General features: G+C 46.3%; 2 protein-coding genes, 1 long non-coding RNA gene and 1 other non-coding gene across 5 annotated transcripts in view; 1 reads left to right on the top strand and 3 right to left on the bottom strand.

Annotated features, from left to right (window-relative positions):
• The window catches only part of LOC127609025 (uncharacterized), a 262,601-nt gene that overhangs the window by 39,856 nt on the left and 200,599 nt on the right, over positions 1–22,146 (bottom strand). The window lies entirely within an intron of this gene.
• trnak-uuu (transfer RNA lysine (anticodon UUU)) lies at positions 4,650–4,722 on the bottom strand. The gene has a single exon. It is a non-coding gene; the product is annotated as a tRNA-Lys (tRNA).
• On the top strand, positions 4,814–8,511 carry nek3 (NIMA related kinase 3). The gene is given in 12 exon segments (XM_052078520.1): positions 4,814–5,086; positions 5,202–5,295; positions 5,584–5,681; positions 5,876–5,959; positions 6,075–6,142; positions 6,234–6,320; positions 6,602–6,656; positions 7,214–7,414; positions 7,508–7,613; positions 7,707–7,952; positions 8,140–8,263; positions 8,383–8,511. Coding segments are annotated over 12 exon segments (1,344 nt in total). The 5' UTR covers positions 4,814–4,969; the 3' UTR covers positions 8,447–8,511.
• lpar6a (lysophosphatidic acid receptor 6a) lies at positions 17,257–20,111 on the bottom strand. Of its 2 annotated transcripts, XM_052078576.1 has the most exons (2): positions 18,363–20,111; positions 17,257–18,224 (listed from the first exon to the last, which is right to left on the bottom strand). In XM_052078576.1, exons 1-2 carry the CDS (start codon positions 19,065–19,067, stop codon positions 17,961–17,963), a joined length of 969 nt encoding a protein of 322 aa, XP_051934536.1. In that variant the 5' UTR covers positions 19,068–20,111; the 3' UTR covers positions 17,257–17,960. The 2 variants fall into 2 exon arrangements, with proteins under 2 accessions (XP_051934536.1, XP_051934535.1); XM_052078575.1 differs by having other exon boundaries at positions 17,258–20,110.

Raw genomic sequence — 22,146 nt, 5'->3', positions numbered from 1 at the left:
TACATCTGCTTAGCATGCGTGTTTTACTCACAATGAGCGGCATCCCCCCCCCTCTCCCCCAACCTAAATAGTGTCGATCCCACCTTCCCCCTCTGCTTGCGGATGTGGCTCTTCATCTTTATTCGCTGCCGATTAACCCCTGGTCACAGCGGATGCTTCATCAGCACCACTTCCACACTTTCAGGGTGTCTTAAAAGAGAAATATTACATGACACATTTTTTTTTTAATCAGGTGCCATGTTTAACATGGGGGGGTGGGGGAGGCACGGTGGTTGACTGGTTAGCACGCCGGCCTCACAGCCCAGAGGTGCAGGGTTTGATTCCGCCTCCCTGTGTGGAGTATGCATGTTCTCCCCGAGCCTATGTGGCTTTTCTCCGGGTACTCCGGTTTCCTCCCACATTCTAAAAACATGCCTAGGCAGGTTACTAGAACACTTGCAATTGTCTCTGGGTATGATTGCGAGTGCAAAAGGTCGTTTGTCTATGCGTGCCTCGAGATTGGCCGGCAACCAGCCGGCACCACAAGGTACACGAGCGAGACCAGCTGCTCCCGGAAAACGCTCAGCGGAGAACAGAAAGTGCGGCATTGAGGACAGCGCGCGTTATCTTTGGGCCACACTTGAAATGCGGTGAACTCATCCATGCGCCGCTTGGCCTAAGTACTTTTCTTTTTATTATTATTAAACACTACATACACTACACAGTGCAGAGGTACCGGGTTCAATTCCAGCTCCGGCCTCCCTGTGTGGAGTTTGCATGTTCTCCCCGGGCCTGCGTGGGTTTTCTCTGGGTGCTCCGGTTTCCTCCCACATTCCAAAAACATGCATGGCAGGCTGATTGAACTCTCTGAAAATGTCCCTAGGTGTGATTGTGAGTGTGGATGGTTGTTCGTCTATGTGTGCCCTGCGATTGGCTGGCAACCGATTCAGGGTGTCCCCCGCCTACTGCCCGGAGACAGCTGGGATAGGCTCCAGCACCCCCCGCGACCCTAGTGAGGATCAAGCAGTTCGGAAAATGAATGGATGGATGGATAAACACTACATCTGCTTCGCTTTGAAACTGTGAGTGAAGCAGTCAAAACAGTCATCCAAGAAACGGGCTGACTGACCGCTTGCCAATTGCCCGTTTTACACCGCTCGCAAACGCCGACACTTGACTGCTTTTTCTGCCGTGTCGCCGTTCTGTAAAAACAGCAGCGGAATGGGATGGTGGGACTTGACCGGGCAGTTTGGTATCAGAATTCCCGTACGCCGAGGCTGGTCGGCGAGTATCCAGCGATGATGAAATAGGTGTGGAAGGAACCGGAATTTGTGTTGAGAATGTTGCATGATAGCACGAGCATCCATCAAAGGCTCGGCATCAGAGGCCATCAGTTAATTCTTTCTAATTAGCCCCCCCACCCCACCCCCCCAATAGGACTATGGCTGATAATTACTACCCCCAGCTAGTCTTTATGCTCCTTTGACAGCAGGCCGTGCGAACATATTGCATTATTTATACGGCTGCCGTTTCCGGCTTGATGAGAAGCCATTAAAGCAATCGTGGAAGCCTGCACGGAGGCACTTGAGACGTCTGTTGCTGCATAATCGGGGCGCTTGCACGACGAGAGGTGTTCGCCTTCTCTCTTCAGAAGAGGTTGATGAGCGCCTCAACTTGGTGACTTAACACGGAACCAACACAGGTCGTTGGTTCCGTCGGTGACCAAGTTCAAGACGAGAACGCAAGTTCTTGAGAAACTGCGAGTCGATGCTGGAGAGCGGATGCTAAACTGAGACGGTACGGAATGAATTTCATCGTTGAAATGCAGAATGTGAGACTTGAAAGGGGAACGGTTTGAAAATATATCCATCCATCTTCTACCGCTTATCCGGGGCCGGGTCGCGGGGGCAACAGCTTTAGCAGGGAAGCCCAGACTTCCCTCTCCCTAGCTACTTCTTCCAGCTCTCCCCGGGGGATCCCGAGGCGTTCCCAGGCCAGCTGGGTGACATAGTCTCTCCAGCGTGTCCTGGGTCTTTCTCGGGGTCTCCTCCCGGTGGGAAATGCCCGGAACACCTCACCGGGGAGGCGTTCAGGAGGCATCCGAATACGATGCCCAAGCCACCTCATCTGGCTCAGCTAGCTCTTGAAAATATATCTTCAATTTGGAAATTTAAATCGAATCGTTTAGTATTAACTGGTGAAATGTCATTGTTGTAACACTCCAGGGGAGCGAGTTTGGGGGTTCATGTTATGTTGTTGCCCCCCCCCCCCCCCCCCTGAAAATAAATTTGCACCAGAATTGCTGGTGTGGTAGTTGGGGAAAAGCAATAAAGGTGACAATTCCAAGAGCTCCTGGTGCTTGGGCCCTCATTACAACCGCGGTTGCAACAAAGTGCCCCCCACCCCCAACCCCGCGCTCCCACCAGAAGGAGGATTTATATCTTGTGTTATTGCAAGTCCACATTCCGGACATAAAGGGGCGCCTAGGGATCTCTTGGGCCTTCGTCACACATTTGTTCCATCTTGGACTTGATGGACTTCTTTGAAAAAGTAGTCGTATGCTATTATGGCAACACTCCACCCACGCATAATGACGAAATTGAAAACCATTTGCGATTTGGCATCAGAGACTATTTTGTGGGTCTACTCGTCATTGACAAGCTGACCAAATTTCATGCTGCTAAGAAGTGTAACTTGCTCAAGTGACGGAGTGAATTTTCCACAAACTTCAGGAAGCTGTTTGTTCAGTCCAAAATCTTCTGAAAGTAACTCAAATTATGGACGACAACGTGAAGAAAAAATATGTTTATAAAAACCAACCAATCTACAGATCATATAAGACATGAAGCCCAAAAAATGCTGATCTATTTGGCCTCTAAAGGATGACGGTGAAGCAATTTTGAGAGTTTGTAAAACGTAATAAATCATCATCGCTTCCATATTAAAAGCAATGTACATGTCAACTGTCAATGTCAATTAAGTTTTCTAAAGGATTCATAGTTTTCACGTGCAGAGGCTCATCCATCATTCTATTAATCTGAATTTGAACAGTCCTCGGTCTGAGAGTCAAGCCCGCTGTTCATACCCGATGGTAACAATTAATGAGATCTGGATTTTTTCATTTGATCAAATTTCCAATCTCACACATTGCTGTCAGTCACACACTTCCGCCATTTGACGCTTGGTTTACTCCAGGACTGGAGGACCCGAGTCACACTTGGAGACGGCCTAATAATATCCATTTGTGAAAAAAACATTCAAAATTGATCATATTTGGTTTCAGCCTGACAATCCTGGCATCAAGTTCGGCTCAAAACATTTACAGCTGCTGTCAAATGTTCACCCCGCATGAGATGCATTTATCAATATTACTCTTATGATTATAGAGCAGGTCGCCTTTAAGGTTATTTCGGTCGCACGTTGATGGTAATCAATCATTCTGAGGGCCACGAAAACCGCTATTCACTTTGGGTTTGATGGTGTGTCCATGCACTACATTCACACTGTGTACTTACTTTATGAACAAATGCGTCCACCGCTTAAAAAATGGTTACAGTGAAAGCATTTTTCCTGTGGATGTTGCGTTGTTCAAACAATCAAAACCATAAGCTACACAGAAAGAGAAACTATAACGGTACTCACAAGTCATATATTCTTTATCGTCTCTGCAAAACGACTACTATCACTGCAGCTTACCAGAGAATTTATAACTACTCTACTGCCCCCTGGTGGTTAATTCCATATTTAATTATTGTACAACTATAGTTTTATCATTTTTTTTGCTATTCATGTCAGGATTTGGTGCTTACCAGTACCCCAGGTTGTCATGATAACAAAAGCTGGACTGGCCACTGGCCAAGCAGGCCTGGAAGAAGGCTGGCTCCTCCTGATCCAGCCTGGAAGAAGGCCGAACATGTCCCCTTTAGAGAAAAGAAGAAAACAACCTTTGAAGGGTAAAGTGATAGACAGCAGCACCAGCAGCAAAGAAAATGAAGCAAATTATTACTGCAGGGATGAACAGGTGTTCTCGGGTCACGGGAAAGCCATAAAACGGCGGCCTTTTCATGCTCAAATAATTCTTGGAAGTCGAGATTGGAACTTTGCATCCGGCCACTAAGTGTCATTCACGACACATTAAGCAACTTCACTGATGTGTTGGGATAATGAGTTTCGCCTTGTTTCACTCCTCCCATCTATTCTCTCCGAATCGCTGACTAAACAAAGAATAAGGCCAACAATTAAAAAGTCCTAAACACAAACATCTTGTTTGGCTTTCGCTAAACTTTTCGTTCTTCCTAATTTATTTGGGGAAACGACATTTTGAGAAAGTTTGGTGTAGAATATATGAGATCATGCCAACATTTTAGCCTATTTTAACATCAGGCACATTTAAAAGAGGGGCTCTCACACTTTTATGGTCCAGGGACTTCTTTTAGGGCTGGGGTGTCCAAAGTCGGTCCTCGGGGGACGCCGTCCTGCCTGTTTTCCAGCTCTGTCGGAAGCAACACACCTGATTCAAATAATCAGGGTCGTTCTAATGCTGCCTACGTAGCTACAAAGCCATTTTTCGTCGCCACGACGTTGCTGAACATTAACGTTTAAGTATATGATGAGATAATTCGTACTCAAGGTTTTAATGCGGTACTTTATAGATGTAAGAAAAAAAGAGCCGCCCGAACAGGGACTTGAACCCTGGACCCTCAGATTAAAAGTCTGATGCTCTACCGACTGAGCTATCCGGGCTCTGTCAAAGCGTACTGGCGGACGGTTTAAAATGTTGTGACGAGTCTGACAAGTGATCTTCCGCCATCTTGAGGCCGGGCTGCAAGAAGCGGGGCAACGTCACATCTGACGTAATCAACAACACGGAAATAGCGGCGAGCTGCATAACAACACTAATCGCCAATCATCGCTGAGATATTTAATACAAACCCCGTTTATTCTCGACAGTGAAATTATTCAATGCTGTGCTTTAACTTTATTTACATCTATGGAGAGTTATTCAGTGCACAAGGTCATCGGTGAAGGGTCTTTCGGTCGGGCTTTGTTAGTGCAGAGTAAAAAGACTCAGGAGAAGTATGTGCTCAAGGAAATACAGTTGCCAAAGGTATACCAAAAAAAAAAAACACGTGCTGTATTTGTGTACAATAATCGTCTGAGTATTTTTGTGCTATAAAATCCTTGTATCTGTATCTAAATGAATTTCTGTTCGATGTTTGTAGAATGCGTCCAAACTGGAGAAGTCAAGAAGGGAAGCTGTGTTGTTGTCCACCATGAAGCATGAGAATATTGTGGCTTTCCGCGAGGCATTTGAAGGTAGGCGGCGAAAATATTCACACTACTTTAGTAGAAGTACAGAAACTTGTGGGATTAAAATACAAAGTCTAATAAAAGCAAAAATACCGACTGGTTCCACTCTGTAGCTAATATACAATATATCTTTATTTATATAGAAACAAAAGTGAACATAAAATAACAATTGCCTATAGTGCCTCATGTTCCATACTGCATGCTCATTGCGCCCCACCACTGTAAGGTAATCACACCTCAGTTTTCCCGTTTTGTGTGTGCTCCATGTGACTTATGTGATGCATGTTTGTGCAGCTGATGACCTCTTGTGTATTGTGATGGAGTACTGCAGCGGCGGAGATATCCTCCACAGGATCCGGCAACAGAAAACCAAGCAGTTCTGCATTGACAATGTAGGTCTCATAAAGTTCACACACATCGAAAGCTCATCTTTAGCACTGGTGAACGACCAAGCCCAACGCGAATGGTCCCATAAATAAATAGAAAATAAACCTCAGTAATAGACACCCCCACTTAAAAAATGTCTAGAATTGCTTTTAGTGTGATTCTTATGCAATATAATGTCTTTTTTTCCCCTCCTCTTTAGATCTTGAAATGGTTTGCTCAGATGTGTGCCGGTGCCAAGCATATCCACGACAAGCGCATTTTGCACTGAGATCTCAAGTCCAAAGTATTTATTTATTTATTGTCAATGTAACAATGGAAGCGTACTGACAACGGCAACTAGAGAAATGGGACATTTTTGCAACGCGGCATTGACTGTTTTCAAATGTTTTTTTTTCCAGAACATTTTCCTGACGGGTAACGGCACAGTCAAGCTCGGCGACTTTGGTTCGGCGTGTGTTCTGAACTGGTAACTTTACTTGTCAATGACCAATCCTGGTCAACTTTACTTGTCAATGGCCATCCTAGAATTAACTGCAATTCTATTTTTCACACTGCAGTCCAAAGGCGTATGCTCATACGTATGTTGGGACGCCGTATTACGTCGCCCCGGAGATCTGGGAAAACAAGCCGTACAACAATAAGAGGTATCGATATTTTTTTGTGTCAGTAATCGTACTATTAATATAGAAATCAAATAATGAATAAATGAAAAGGTGTGACGCAACAAAATTGGATCCAAATAAATGTAAAAAAAAGTGCAAGTGGGTTGTACTTTAATATTAAATACAACAGAACTGTATTTCACAAATATAGAGTAAAAAAAAAGCTGCTATGAGGTTATGTACTGTTTAAACATTGAATTTCTCTTATGTGCCACTAGAGGGAGCCACACATTGAGAAATGAGTGTTGTGGTGTATTTTGCAGTGACGTGTGGTCTCTGGGTTGTGTCCTCTATGAACTGTGCACCTTGCGACATCCGGTAACTCCTTCTCACATCAACCTTCACATGCATGTTTCGTTTGCTTCGTTTGTGTGAACTCCCGCATATTGGAGGTTTGGTATTCACAAGTTTGCCTCGTCTCTAATTTTATTTGGAAGCTACTCAGCATTAGTGACTTTCAGTGATAACTGGAGGACGTTACGAGAAAAAAAAGTACATTTATGAACACTGAACCAGGAATATGCTGGCTTTCACTCTACACTGGTGCCTTCACAGTATCAATCTTGCCCGGTTCGTGACTCAAGAGGGTTTTTTTTTATACAAGCTGTCGCCCCCTCCACAAGGTGAGAAGGACTGACTTTGGCAGATAGTGAACAATTCTGAAAAAAAAAAAAGGTTTTCAAGTTTTGTATATTTGTTTGTTTTAAATCACCTTTGGCTAAAAAGTACTTAATGCAAACAATGCAAAACATCATAGGGCTTAAGGTTGGATATTTGAACATATACGGTGGTGCAACACATGTCGACAGACAAAACCATTCTCACTCTCTAATTATGACATTATTGCAAAAACAACTCACCCGGCCGATGTTCAGTTCCAGGCGCCCAGCTGGAAAAGTCTGATCTTGAAAGTGTGCCGCGGGGCGTACCCCCCGTTGCCCGGGCACCTGCCCCACGAGTTGCGGCTTCTGCTCAAGCAGATGTTCAAGACGGACCCCCGAGACCGACCGTCCCTGCGGACCATCCTGACCTCTCACTGCGCCTCCAGACTGTTGCGAGCGCATCTGTCCTCCCAGGTAAGCATCCCGCGCCGCGAGGCCCGTAACCTATGACCCCGCGCTGCTAGTTCAGATAGCTGTGCAGCCAAAGTGGAATTTTTCATGTCACAGGCGATCGAGGTGGAGGAACGAGGGAGGCGGTGGAATCCTGATGAGGGGAAGAAAGTGCTTCAACATCTGAGGGAGAAGAGCATCATGCAAAAAACAACATTGGAAGGTTAGCGTCCAAAGGATGGGGCATCTATTTTGGGGAGGGGGAGGGGGGGGGGGCTTTATTTACTGTGACATTTAACAGTGAGCCGTACCGCAGATGCAGAGCTTCACGGCGAAGACGGAGCACCCGTCCCTCGAAGGCGGTGGGCCGAGCCCTCCGAGACGGCGCTGCAGATGTTGGCCAACGCCAGCCTCCTGTCGAGCGATGACATTACGCCGCGCCTTCCCGACGAGGGCCGGCGGCGTAAAAGATGGCGGCGAGAGCCTCCGGAGAGGCTGCTGAATCTTCTGCGGAAAGTCGAGCTGAGTCCAAGCTTCAGCACCTTCGTGATCCACAAAGAAGGTCCGTGCCGTTGCTCAATAGGCCACGCTGTGCCTCTTCGGTCCTCTAGGTGGCGGTAATTCACTATTTGGATTGATTTTTGTCACCCACGGCTCTATCAGCATCTGCTTAGCAGAGGTCAAAATGTACCAAATTAAGACATGTATGAGAACAAGAAAACATTTATGGAGCCGTATATTTTCATTAGGCGCCGGTCCTCTGGCGGGTGCCCTCTCTCAGCCCCCGGGCGACGACACAGACGGCCCCGAACAGGAAGTCGGCGCGGACGATGACGACGAACGCCTGCGGCCGCGCTCCGATGACGACGACACGTAAGCGATTATTGCTCCAATTGCGTCATGTCGCCAGTACTCGCGCGATGAGACGCAATACAAGAGATGAACGTGAGCCGATCTAGAAATGAGGCTCAGTATCAATTTCTCCCCCGCAGGGATTTTGAGGAAGAATCTCCCTGTGACTGGATGGGCCATTTGGAGGAAGTGCTGAAGCTGTGAAGGAAAATTTGTCCTCTTTTGTCTATATTTTTTTCTGTTATTCATTCATTCATTCATTCATTCATTCATTCATTCATTCATTCATTCATCTTCCGTACCGCTTGATTCTCACTGGGGTCGCGGGGGGTGCTGGAGCCCATCCCAGCCGTCTCCGGGCAGTAGGCGGGGCACACCCTGAACCGGTTGCCAGCCAATCGCAGGGCACACAGAAACGAACAACCTTTCGCACTCACACTCCCACCTAGGGACAATTTAGAGTGTTCAATCAGCCTGCCATGCATATTTTTGGAATGTGGGAGGAAACCGGAGCACCCGGAGAAAACCCACGCAGGCCCGGGGAGAACATGCAAACTCCACACAGGGAGGCCGGAGCTGGAATCGAACCCGGTACCTCAGCACTGTGAATCCGACGTGCTAACCACTGGACTACCGGGCCGCCTTTTTTTCTATTATTATTTCTGTAAAATATTCATGCTCTAATGTAAGAGAAAGCACACATTTCTACTCCATTTAAAAAAAATGATTGTGTATCAGTTTGTTTAAAATCATTTCATTGTTATTTTGTTTAGTTGAATTCGTGAAAAAATTCACACGTCACTGTACCTGGCACTGCCTGTTTTAGATCTTGTTAATTGGCCATTTAAAATGTGAGTCATTCACATTTTAAGCATTTTTTAAATCGAGCATCTGTTTTGTTATTTATATTTTGAATGAAAATATTAGTAATTCACTGCTAAACTCGTCCGACTTTTTATTTGTGTTCGTCAGCAACAAGCCAAATGGGAACGGCCGGGAAATTGTCTGCGAACATGTTCGCGTTTGATGTCGCTAGCACGTCCGCCTACGCGCACACACACACACACACACACACACACACTCACCACTCCCAGTTCACTCGCTCGGGTCGTCTGGAGGCTTCTGTTGGTGTGTTGGGGGAGCCGTACAGGAAGTATTATTCCCACAGCAGCGGGGTCTTTGTGAGGTCACGTCACTCCCGAGTCCACCGCAATGTTTCATGTCCGCTTCCTACCCCCACCGCAACCTCTCTTTTAATGTACTGCAATTTGCAATTTACAATTTAGACGAAAAGGCTTCTCTGTTTTGTCAGGTTAAAAGGGTGACACGGTGTCACCCGGATGTTAGCAGCTGTTGCATAAACATACGCTCAAACACAAAGGGTTTAAATTGGCTGTAAATTTCCCCAGTGTGGGACGAATAAAGGATATCTTATCTTATAATTTCATTCGTTCTTCATATTTTCACGTTGAAATGAATGATTGCAAATGCCATTCCAATCCATTATTGTCCGCCATTGAAACGATGCAGTGATAACAAAATGAACTACAATGTGAAGAATTAAAACAGTTCGTGCATCACCGATTCATTGTGCTGCTCCTTCTGGTGAGTTTGCCTTGTTCACTGGGAGGGGGGGGGGGCGTAATAATACAGAAGAAAACAATGCCGATTCCTACGTTTGGCATAATAACATTCTGACAAATGATTAATTAGCAGATTCATTAAAAAAATATATTTCATGATTCTTGTACTGAAGCTGTGATTCTTTTGCGTACCACTAGAGGGAGCCACACTTTTGAGATCACCGCAAGTGTTTATGTAGTGATTTTTCAGTTGTTATCAGCACCCCTGACGGGAAGGGAAGGCAGTCAAACGACTTCCTTGCTTTGTCTTATCACGTGAAAAGCTCGGCCAGTGACTTGACTGGACAAAAGTATTGGGACGGCCACTTGTGAAAGTGGAATCAAGTCAGGGACTGTGCATCTCTCCAGTAAGAGACGATTTGAGACATCCGATTCAAGGATGCGGAACAATTTGATGAGGTGTGATTACAATTCCATTTGATATGGCATGGCTCAGTTCCAGGGTGGTAGAATGCAATCAGTTTCTTTTTTTCCATCCATATGAATGCATTTGTCACGACTGTAAATGTGGCATTTATTGGAGTGATACACCTCACCAATAAAAGACGCATTTGATACGCATCTCAGAAATCTTTTCAGTAGAACAATTTGTTTGATTCGACTTACATCTTTTAAATCTAAACCGATTCTCTTTTTAAATTGCTTTTTTTTTATTACCCGAAATGTAATGCAAAATGAAAAATGAATAAAATCTGTTTACAATACAGTATTTCAAATATGTAAAACAACAACGTAGATATAATGGAAATAAAGAATTAAATGGATTTATTTTAAAATTAATATGACTCAGTATTTGCCCACCCTGTTTTTTTTGTTGTTGTTTTGTTTTCAAATGCAATCTTTAAATGACACATGTAAAATAAGACATTGAAATCTATTTGCGCTTTGTAAAATAAGAATGAATTTGCGACCGGTTGGCCTAATTAATTCGATCTCACGAGCCGCGTGCAGAATTCCTTGCCCGGAAACCAACGTGTTGCAGAATCATTAACTGAAGAAGGAAAAGGAGGAACTGCAGCCACTCGAATCATCAATTTATCGTATTGTGACATCGCGCTACTTTTATTTCCTCAATTTCAGAACTGGATGGCGACAAGTATCGCATTAAAAAAAAAAAAAGCATTATCTCTGACATCAATTTACGGAGAAGAGATACAGTGTAACCTCAGAAATAAGACCACCTATGTTACTGCTCAAGGTGGTCTTATTTTCGGGGTGGTCTGATTTCTGAAGTGGCATGCAGTAATGATAATGCAGAAGTAATGTGGCTCACATGCAACAATATACTGTAGCGTCATGTACACACAATGAGTAATAAATGATGGATTGTACATGCAACTGTATTGTACACAAAAGAAATTTAAGCATTTGAATAGTCTATGTATGTATAAGGCAAGAGAAAAAAAACTACATATCACCGGTGGCTCGCTCTCCTGACAGCTTAGCGCCTCCAATGTTGTGCCTTGTTTTGAAACGATCCAGCCAACCGTTGGACGCTTTAAAGACTTCGTCCTTTTTAAGCTCCTTCGCGTATTCTCGTGCCTGTTCCTGGATCATCTGTCCGCTGATAGGGATATTCTGGCTGCGCGCTTTCTGAAACCATCGCCAAGTTAGATCGTCCACGTCGTCACTTCGGTAGCACAGGCGTTTTCTAGAAGAGCTAGCGTTTGCAACTCCAAACCGCTCAGCCAATGTTCGCTGGCTCGAATAACTTCAATTTTCTGTTGTAGGGTCAAATCAATTCTCTTCTTGCTTGCTGCCATTTTCACACCTGGTCGCAATTATGAGGCGATAGCTTCCTGGGACCGGATATCGCGGTCACAATTCTGAATTCCGGGGTGGTCTCATTTCTCGGGTTTCAATACAATACAATACAATACATAGGCGTTCTATTTGGGACTGTACAAAACCGGTCGTATTTTTAAGGTGGTCGTTTAAATGAGGTGGTCGCATAGCGGGGTTTCACTGTATTTAATTTTTTGCTGTTGGAGCTGTTGGAGCAATACGCCTTATATTCTTGATATCCATCCGAAGATGCACTAGTGGAATGACTCCTCAGGCCCCTGCAGAGCTTACTGATGACCTGAACGTTTGAATCAAGTGTCTTGGAGGAGGGAAACATGTCGGACAGTGGCCCTCGAGGCCCGCAGTGTGACCCCCCCCCTGCCCTCGTCGAACTAGCTTACCAATATTGTTGTTTTTTTTCCCACAACTAGTGTATAGTTTACTTTACACTACAGCAAAGGCTTGTGTGTTGAAGTGAAACCTAATATCGTGGACCGTGACGGCCGTCTTTCTCGAGCCGGGGCGGGCGATTGGTGACTCAGCCGCAAAAGAGAAGTACACGCGCCAAGGGTGGAGCACCACCTTCCTGTTCCGAACAAAGCATTTGAAAGACCAGTGGTCATTATTGCGTCTATTTCGGGTCCTTTTTTTCCTCTGTGCCAACCGACGCGTTCTGATGGACTTTTTTACCTTAGGCGCCCGGCCGACGCTCGAGTATGAACGCCTGGGGATGTAGTGCAAATATATACGGCGTCCGTATCTTCCTAAATCGAGATTCCCCAACTTTGTCTGCGTGCAAGAAACAGAAGCTGTCCGAGGCCTCTTGCGCTTTTAATCTTCGATGTCATTTTCATTCATACAAACAGTTGGTGTGGAGGAAGTGAGGGCGGAATATTTTACAGTCAATTTCGTTACTACTGTCTGGTGCTTCGATGGTGTCACGTCCCGTGTTTGCCAGCAGGGGGCGGGCTTTCTCTCCGCCGCCCACACACCTGTTACGCATTGGTCGGTGATTACTCTGCCTTTATTAGGACGCTCTGGCAGTCGACTCTCTGCCGGAGAATTCCACGCCGTGCCATTATTCTCTCGCTCAGATTCCTACCTTGATTACTCGTTGCCTCCTAGCGTCATTATTCTTCTCGTATGAAATTTATACACCTGTCTAATCAGACCTTCCTCGCCATTTGTTTTCCGCGAGCGTTTTCGGTTGTTCCCTTTATTCCTTCCCTGGTCCTTATTTTGACCAGCGCTTTTTGTTATTTTTTCCTGTCGGGTATTTTGTGTTCTTTATTAAAAACTCCCTTTGTTCTCGGACAAAATCCTTTTTTTCGTGTCTGCTTTTTCGGTGATCCACCTCCTTATTTTGTTGTGCACGAAGCGATCTTTCCATCGTGACAGATGGAGCAGGTGAACCTCCAGTCTTCCGGTTTGGAGTTTGAAGGACAGTACAATTTTTGATGCCGCATTGTGTGTGTGAAATTTTTTTTGTGGCTTCCATTCATGCAAGAACCATCGCCGTTGTTGTGATATTTTTTTGTCTTCTTTGATGAGGTATTTTTTGGTGTAAAAATGTGTCAGATGCCACAACTTTGTGGGTGATCACTGAATGAAAAAGATTCATTTAATGCGCCACTTTTTTGTGGGTTCAAGCAGTCTTTGACGCCACAATTTTGTGTGTGATCTAGACATGAAAAAAATTTAATTTGACGCTCCTATTTTGGGGGGTTTCTGTATGTGGAAGAAAAGATATTTTTTGTGCAAATGAACTGCCTTTTGAGCCACAATTTTGTGTGGGATCTACGAATTAAAAAAAAATAATGGATGCACCAGTTTTTGTGGCTTCTTTGCGGAAACGTAACTGTCCTTTGCATAAAAGAAGTGCCTTTGATCACACAATTTCTGTGTAGAATCTACACACGAAAGAACTTTTGATAGAGGTCTTTGATGTGACCAATTTTGTGGATAAGAACCACCAAAATCAGCTTTTTTTCCCCTCCTACATTCCAAAACCCTGATTTTCACTGAAATCGAAGAAATGTGAGCGATAATTCTTGCTTGTCCATACTTTCTGTGTGATTGGCTGACAATGAGTTCAGGGTTGTCTGAAGCGTCTCTTGCCAAGACACCTGGGTGAGGATACAGCTGACTGGCCACTCTAATGAAGAGGGTCACTACAAAAAAAACAAAAAAAAGTATAGATGGGTATTTTTAACTCGGCCAAGACAAACGCCAGGGCCACTTTGGTGACTTTTGAGCCTTGACAAGTCTTTTGTGTGGCCGTCAGTCGCACCAGTGACCTGTCGCCTCGGTTTAAGGACGGCCAAAGGATTACTGTCATCGAGTGAGCGCAGCCCCCCCCCCCCAGAGGAAAATACGCAGCTTGTCCGCAAACTCGGAGCGGAACGTTTAAAGCTCACTCAGGCCCCGAGTGAAGACGGTCATTAAATGTTCATGTGAGGTCCAAGCGCACCCTCGCAAAATATTTCCCACACATTTCAGATGCTCCGACAGGACAAAATTTGATGCAAATGATGCAGGATGTACGCTTAACAGTTATTTTGGAAAGACTCTTTGACGCGCCTGTTTTTGTTGTCGATGCAGGAGTCATTTTCCAGAAATTGTCTTTGATACTGCAAATTTTCCCAGGCTACAATTTACAGTGTAAAACCACAAGTCTGCTTTGCGTTTTGTCATGCTAATGCTCAGGCGCTTGATTATGTTCATTGAGATGGGGGTGACGTGCGGTGTGTGTGTGGGTGTGGGTGTGTGTGGGGGCGGGGGTGGTCTGGGGTCATGTACTCACATACCTCATTTTGTTTATTAGCCCGGCGCTGCTTCTCAATTTGCTCGTAGCCTCGCGCTGGTATTCAAAATCCATTTTTTTGTCGTCGCGTTTGCCGCAACGCGTCTCTCGAATTGGCGCCGAAGTCAACTTTTCTGGCCTGTCGATACGAAACATGTTACAGTGCGATAATGAGTGAAAATGAGGTGGGGGAGCATACAGTCGAGATGTGCCGTGTCGAGTGTCTCAAATGGACGTTGCTCGTATCAGCTTAATAGCAGACATTTCCTCTCAATGTAACTTGCTGAGCCACGAGGTGGGTGCGCGGGAGCGTTGGGGGGGGGGGGGGGGGATATGGTATCCCCCACAGACCCCCGCCACTGTCATCCCGCTCCTCCAACTGAGCTCCCTCCCTTGATAATGTGTCATGGCAAATGACAAGTAGAATTTGTGGGCATCGGCTCTTTCCTTGAGTATTTGTGTTTCTCAAGATCCGCTTGATGCGATCATTTTAAGAGCTTTTTTTTTTTCAGGATTTGTAGGTGAAAATAACATTTTGGGTCTTAGTGGAAGAGCCATTTTCGATGTGCCAGTTTTCGGTGGTCTCTGTATGCAAGAAATGTCTTTGATGCTGCCATTTGGGGGGGGATTTGCTGTGTGTGAAAAGAACAGTCTTTGATATTGGAAGCTTACAGAATCTTTGTGTAAGATTTTCCGTAATCTTTGTTTTCCTTTTTTTATGCAATCGCCCCTAACTGGATTCGCCCTGGTATTTAATAGTTGAACCAAGACATTTGTACATAGCTGAAATTCCCGCCTTTTGCTGCCTTGAGCTCACAGGAAGTGGACTGGTAGATGCTACAGGCTGGCATGACCCTGATGGAGCTTGTCAGCCGACACACGGCCGCTGTGTGAACGTGTGATAGCCTTCTTCAATGGTTAAAAAAAAACAAAACAAAAACCAACTAAACAAAGCAATACAAACCTCCCTTAAAAAAAAAGAGCAAGCAGAATGCATGTCTGTGTCTTGTCAGACGAAGGAGGGAGAGGTTAGACTGATTAGATAAGGTTTGTATACGTAAAAGAAGCTTTGTTTATTACCTCCCCCAAAGAAGATACAGTACCATTCGTGGGTTCGTCATGACATTTTTCCTCAACTGACATTTTGATAGATAGAAACAGCAAATGGTATGATGGAGATTTTCTTAAAATGGCGCTTCTCAAACTGGGGTCTGTCTGCTGAGCTTACAGTTTGGGAATCAGCTAAATAATTGGCAACAAATGTTAGGGTATTCAAATGGATGGATTATCTCAGCAAAGGGGAAGTGCTCACTGCAACCGATTTAGATTTCTAGACAACCTTTTGTCAACATCGAAAAGTCTTAAAGACCTTTGAGTTGTAACGTGACACTTGTTGCGTGGCAGGGTTCAGAGGGTAACTGTACCGCTAGCTTTCGACTCTAAAATGAATAGGGAGATGCCAGAGTTACAGTTGTAACATAATGTTAGCATTTAAGCTAGCAATTAAAAAAAAAAACAGTAGCACAATGTTAGGATTTGGGGTAAATAGTGAACAAAAACAACAGTTATCTTAAGGTAAGATATCGATCATACATTGCTTACCTTGGGGCATAACGCAGATTTTTTTTTATGGATTCACATTCACATGATGTGGACAACTCCATACCTTGACGGCTGCTCAGCCTCATCGCCTTTATCTGTTTTTTTTTTTTAATTGTTTGCACAAAAAAACATGGGAAGTAACTGTAGTAGGCTAAGCTAGCTTGCGCCAGAGCTAGGTATCGTGTTTAGGACATAAGGTTAGCATTTTGGATAAGGAGGAGTTCAAGGACTTCAAAAGACAAACGCGAGTAGCTTGCCTTGTCAGGTTGGATGGCTAGGTGATCAACAGCAAGCTAACAACTTACTTTGGGATTGACTAGGCTGCGCCGACAAGAGATGATTGTGTAACGCATAATTAATCGAACAAAAAAATGTATCGAAAACAGTTTTGATGCGTGTTGGCAGGTAGAGTTAAGAGGGTAAGATTAAAGCTAGCTAGCGCTCAATCACTCAAAAGTTAAAAAAAAAAAAAGCAGCTAACCCTGCCCTAAAAAATTATGTTACTGGTCAATATGACCAATTTCAAAGTTGAGAAAGAAATAAGAAGAAAATAAATGTACCCTTGAACCCGTCTGACGGCACTGATGAACTACTTTGTGTTTGAAAATTAGCAAAAGCCATCATAAGAAACAATCTCATATGGTGAGTTTCTATACAAAGTATACAGCTTTCCGCTAGGCTAGGTTTTGATCTATCCAGAGCTCATTTGTACTTTGTTCCTCCACCGGACCCAAAAATCGCACATGACGTCAAAATCCTTTTGTTTGTTTTCACAACAGCACACGTGGCCTTGCGCCCTTGACTCGCCCTGAAGGTGGCACGTCATGGGAAATAAAGTCATACTCAGCCATCTGCTTTGCATTGTTCGAAGCAACATGAGTCGTAATCGTTTGGATGTTACTCAAAGGCCTCCTATAGTGGGAGAAAAGAGCCGAAGATAAACCTCAAAGACCCTCCATTGTTCCGCCTGATCCGCTCGAGGAGGTGCTTGTTGACATAGATGCGTTCGCCGACCACATCATTAGGTACACTTGCGCAGTTGAAATCTGCCGCTTGGAAGTGCACTTTAAGTGTTTTCAAAGAAAATATACCTCTTTGGAGATGAACAACAAAAAAATGATCAAACATACTATTGCCCTTATTTTTGTAAAACTTTACATCATTTTTTATTTCTTTCAAAAAAAAACATTTACACACTCATTTTATACACAGGGCGGCCCGGTAGTCCAGTGGTTAGCACATTGGCTTCACAGTGCAGAGGTACCGGGTTCGATTCCAGCTCCGGCCTCCCTGTGTGGAGTTTGCATGTTCTCCCCGGGCCTGCGTGGGTTTTCTCCGGGTGCTCCGGTTTCCTCCCACATTCCAAAAACATGCGTGGCAGGCTGATTGGACACTCTAAATTGTCCCTAGGTGTGAGTGTGAATGGTTGTTCGTCTCTGTGTGCCCTGCGATTGGCTGGCAACCGATTCAGGGTGTCCCCCGCCTACTGCCCGGAGACAGCTGGGATCGGCTCCAGCACCCCCCGCGACCCTAGTGAGGATCAAGCGGTTCGGAAGATGAATGAATGAATGAATTTTATACACAAGCACGCATACACGCCTTATTTAAAACGTCAGCCAAACAAAGCGCGCTTCATTTCCAGTTTTTGGAATTGGAACGGAATTGACCAAACAGATTCTTTGATGTGATGTGATAACACGTGCAGGTGTACCTAAAAAAAAAGTGTCCGCTAAAGTCCAAAAGTGTTCCGACTCCCTTCCAGCCGGCCACACGTCAGCAAAATCCACAGCAGAAGGGTGCAGAGGGCCTCAAAAATCCACAGCGGCGGGTTTCCCTTTGGATTGGATGCTGGATTTGAGAACTCGTCGAGGGTCAAAGAGAAGCGTCACACCGAGGACTCGTGCAGCATCTTGGCTTTGAGGTTCCTCAAGCTGCACTGCAAGTCGGAGCCGGAGTCCGAGCGGAGCGCCTCGGAGAACTTGCCGTCGCACGTCCGCCCCGCCGGCGACTTTCTCTTGATGGAGTTCTGGATGGTCTCCGAGGTGAAGTAGTAGACGATGGGGTCAAAGCAGCAGTTGGAGACGGCGATGCACAGCGCCACCGGGTAGATGGTGCGCACCACCGACTCGGCCAAGCAGCCCTTCAGCGTCTTGGTGCGCACCAGCGAGTAGAAGACCAGGTTGACGTTGTAAGGGATGAAGCAGAAGCAGAAGGTGGTGAGGTGCACGGCGATCATGCGGAGGATCTTGGTCTTGTTCAGCTTGCCGCCGCCGCCGCCCCTGCTCACCTTGTGGGGGCGGCGCAGAGTCTGCAGCACCCTGACCGAGCAGCCCACGTTGAGCAGCAGCGGGATGACGAAGCCCACCGTCTCGATGAAGATGACCACCTTGGACAGGTGCGACTTCCACTGGCTGGAGGAGAAGTTCTCGAAGCAAAAAGTGGCGGTGGCGGTGGCGTTGGCGCGCTGCCGCGACGTGGTGTCCAACAGGAAGCCCGTGGGCAGGCTGCCCGACAGCACCAGGGCCCACACGGCGGCGCACACCAGCTTGGCGTTGCGCTGGGTGCGCAGCGTCCGCGAGCGGAAGGGGTGCACGATGGCCAGGAAGCGATCCACGCTGATGCACGTCAGGAAGAGGATGCTGCCGTACATGTTGGTGTAGAAGAGCGACACGGACACCTTGCACAGCACGCTGCCGAAGGGCCAGCTGCCGTTGATGAAGTAGAAGACGCGCAGCGGCAGCGTGAAGACGAAGAGCAGATCGGACGCCACCAGGTTCATCATGTACGTGGTGGTCTCGTTGCGCAGCTTGAGCGAGCAGGTGAAGATGTAGATGGCCACCGCGTTGGTGATCAGGCCCACCACGAACACCACGCTGAACACCGTGCTGTACAGCGGGTACTTGAAGCCGTCGTTCTTGCTGCAGCTCCAGTTGCCCGCCGAGACGTTGCCCCATCCCGGCGGCGGGGCGGCGTTTAACGTCGCCGTTTCCATGGAAACCAGAGACTACGTTGAGCAAATTAGTCCACAAGGTCTTTTTGATCACGGGGTACCGGCGCCGCCGTTATGGGTTACATCGCCGATGCTCGGTTCTGACGATATCCCGGGTGAAAGAGTTTCCGAGGTGGTCCCGGAGACTGGAACCAAAGAAGGCTGGCCAGGTGCCAAATTTTACAGCGTCGGTTCCCGAGGATTCCAAATTTGCCAGCCCTGGAGGTAGTTCCCAAGTATTACGCAACATGCATTGTGCTGCAGTCTTAACGGTAATTTTTTTTTTTTTTAAAAAAGGACAAAGTGGGCAGAACACCCCGGTTCCGAGGATTCAAACCTCTGGACTTCCATCCAACGCGATGCCCATCAAAGCGGACGTCCAGGAGTTAGCTAGGAGTGAAGAGAGCCGTGGGGGGCGGGGAGCCGCTGTCCCCCTTCCTGCCCCCCACCGCGCGCCTCGAGGCTGGGAAGTCGCACAAAGGGAAGGCTGGCATATCCCTCAAGATGAGAACGGAGAGAACCCAAATCGAGGCTTGTGTGCGTCTTGTGTCCTCGTCCGCCACTTCCCTCAAAAAGAAAAAAAAAAATGGCAGCAAGTCACTGCGCTCGTGTTATTGTTTTTTCTACTCCGGCAGGTTTCAAGTAATCTCAGCGAGGAGCGGCGGTTGCTGCTGCCCACTTCTCTTTTGTGTCGTTCGCTCTCTCTCTCACTCTCGCGCACGCACTCACACTTTTGTACTTTGACTGGGCTGGGACCGGGTCCACTTCCCCGCCCCCTGGACCCTCCCCCCCCTCCTTTCCCTTTGTCTGCTCCCACGGGACAACTGCTGCACACACTCTGCTTTTTTTACATTTTATTTGACAGTGTTCTCACATTTGTTACCAAACTAATGTGGGGCGCGGGTGGGGGGGGGGTTGACTACAAAAATATGGAAGCATGTGGAAGCCGCCGATATGGAATGATACCAAAAGCATTCTTTGTTTTTGTGCTCAGGCCAAAGCCACGTCTAATGCCCGCGAGCATTTATTCATTCATTCATCTTCCGTACCGCTTGATCCTCACTAGGGTCGCGGGGGGTGCTGGAGCCTACCCCAGTTGTCTCCGGGCAGTAGGCGGGGGACACCCTGAATCGGTTGCCAGCCAATCGCAGGGCACACTGAGACGAACAACCATCCACGCTCACACTCACACCTAGGGACAATTTAGAGCGTCCAATCAGCCTGCCATGCATGTTTTTGGAATGTGGGAGGAAACCGGAGCACCCGGAGAAAACCCACGCATGCCCGGGGCAAACTCCACACAGGGAGGCCGGAGCTGGAATCGAACCCGGTACCTCTGCACTGTGAAGCCGACGTGCTAACCACTGGACTACCGGGCCGCCGCATTTATTCAGGTACAATATTTTTGTACAATCCACTTTAAGTGAACATCATTGAAGTGCAGTTTTTTTTTTTTTGGGCTATACTTGAAGTGTTTAATCGTCATACGGTGCAACCTGTCACGATTGTCTTTCCCCTAAAAACAAGCTCCTGACACGCAAACATGCGCGGGCCAAAGAAAAGCAAACAAATAAAACAAAAAAAAGCATGCTCTAAATCCCCAAGACTGCTGAAGCTCCCACAATGGCAGGAAGCATGTCCCCCCCCCACCCCCCGCCCACTCCTCGAGCTGAAAGACTGAAGCCTCGAATGGCGAGCTATGTCAGGTGACGTAGCATCATGTTGGAATTTCTGCGAATAACACGCAGGGATTGAATAGTTCCCACATTTAGCACGTTAGCGTGCAGTTGCGCGTTTGGCTCGCTTTGTAGAACAAACCCCCCCGCCCCCCTCCTCCAAGCCACCTGCCCCACCCGTACATCTGTGCAAACAACCCACGCTAACCGCTTTAAACTGTAACAACGAAAACATTTGTGTGGTTTTTGAAAGTTCGCACATCGAGGCAAAAAAAGCCCCCCCCCAAAAAACGGCAACAAAAAACAATAACCGAACAAACAAACAGGAAATTTTGTCATCAACATGCCAGGCCGTATCATATTGGACCCCCTACCGGCAACCACAACATGAAATGAATTTTAAATAGCAAGGAACCAAATGATAAGTTAAATAAAAAAAACAATTATGGGGAACTTGAGATAAAAAGCTCACAATCACTTCTTGTTAATGTTGCTAAAAAGTCCCCACAAATTGTGGACGTCGTGCAGGAAGTTGGAAAGCTAGCATCAGTGACGGCACGAGGCTGCGTTCGTGCTAACGGCGAAGGCGCCAGTCATGCTGAAAAGGAGACACGCGCGTTACGCTGCCAACCAAACAACATCTTTTTTTGAAGCGGGACAACGCCAAAGCACCTTCTGCACGTCACAACAGCGTAAAAGACTAGCCTGCCTGCAGTCCAGACCCGGTGAAAATGTGTGGTGCGTTATGAAGCATATAAAATACGACAACAGAGATCGAGGACGTGTCGGACAGCTCGAGCTGTACGTCAAGCAAGAATGAGAAAGAAGCCACCTGCGTCGCTTCAACAATTAGCGTTCCTCGGTTCCAAACGTTTATGAAGGCTGTTAAAAGGAAACGGTGATGTAACAGAGATAAAATGCTCGGTTAATGATTATGTACGAAAAACAAGTGTGTCATATTTTGGTCATGTCCTCAATGAAATACAGGTTGAACATGATTTGCAAATCACCGCGTTCCGGTTTTTTTATATCTGTGATGTCCCGACTTCATTGGAATCGGGTTTGGGTTCCGAAGCAGCAGACTGCTGCTGTCTTGTGCTCGCTTGAGTCGATTACTTCAGATGACATTTTGCCTAGAAACACTCGAGACTTCCTCATCGCCGCTTCGAGGCGTGAGCGCGTTTGTGATGAGTTAACACATTGCCTGTGTGCGTGTGTCTGGGAATAAACGCGAAACGTGAAAGCAAAGTGCGAAGCCCCTCGTTCTTCAAATTGTTCTTGTTTGGAATTTTGGCCCAATGACAGCAAGAAAGGACACATTCGATTATGGTTTTTGCTTGTCTTTTTTTTTTTTTTTTTAATATAGACTACGTGAGATAATCATAGTGCAACTTGTATAAAAGTGT

This window comes from Hippocampus zosterae, chromosome 10 (assembly GCF_025434085.1).
Source record: "Hippocampus zosterae strain Florida chromosome 10, ASM2543408v3, whole genome shotgun sequence".
In the NCBI taxonomy this organism is placed as follows: domain Eukaryota; kingdom Metazoa; phylum Chordata; class Actinopteri; order Syngnathiformes; family Syngnathidae; genus Hippocampus; species Hippocampus zosterae.
Note: the sequence above shows the minus strand (reverse complement) of the source record. Positions and strands in the feature narration are given on the sequence as shown.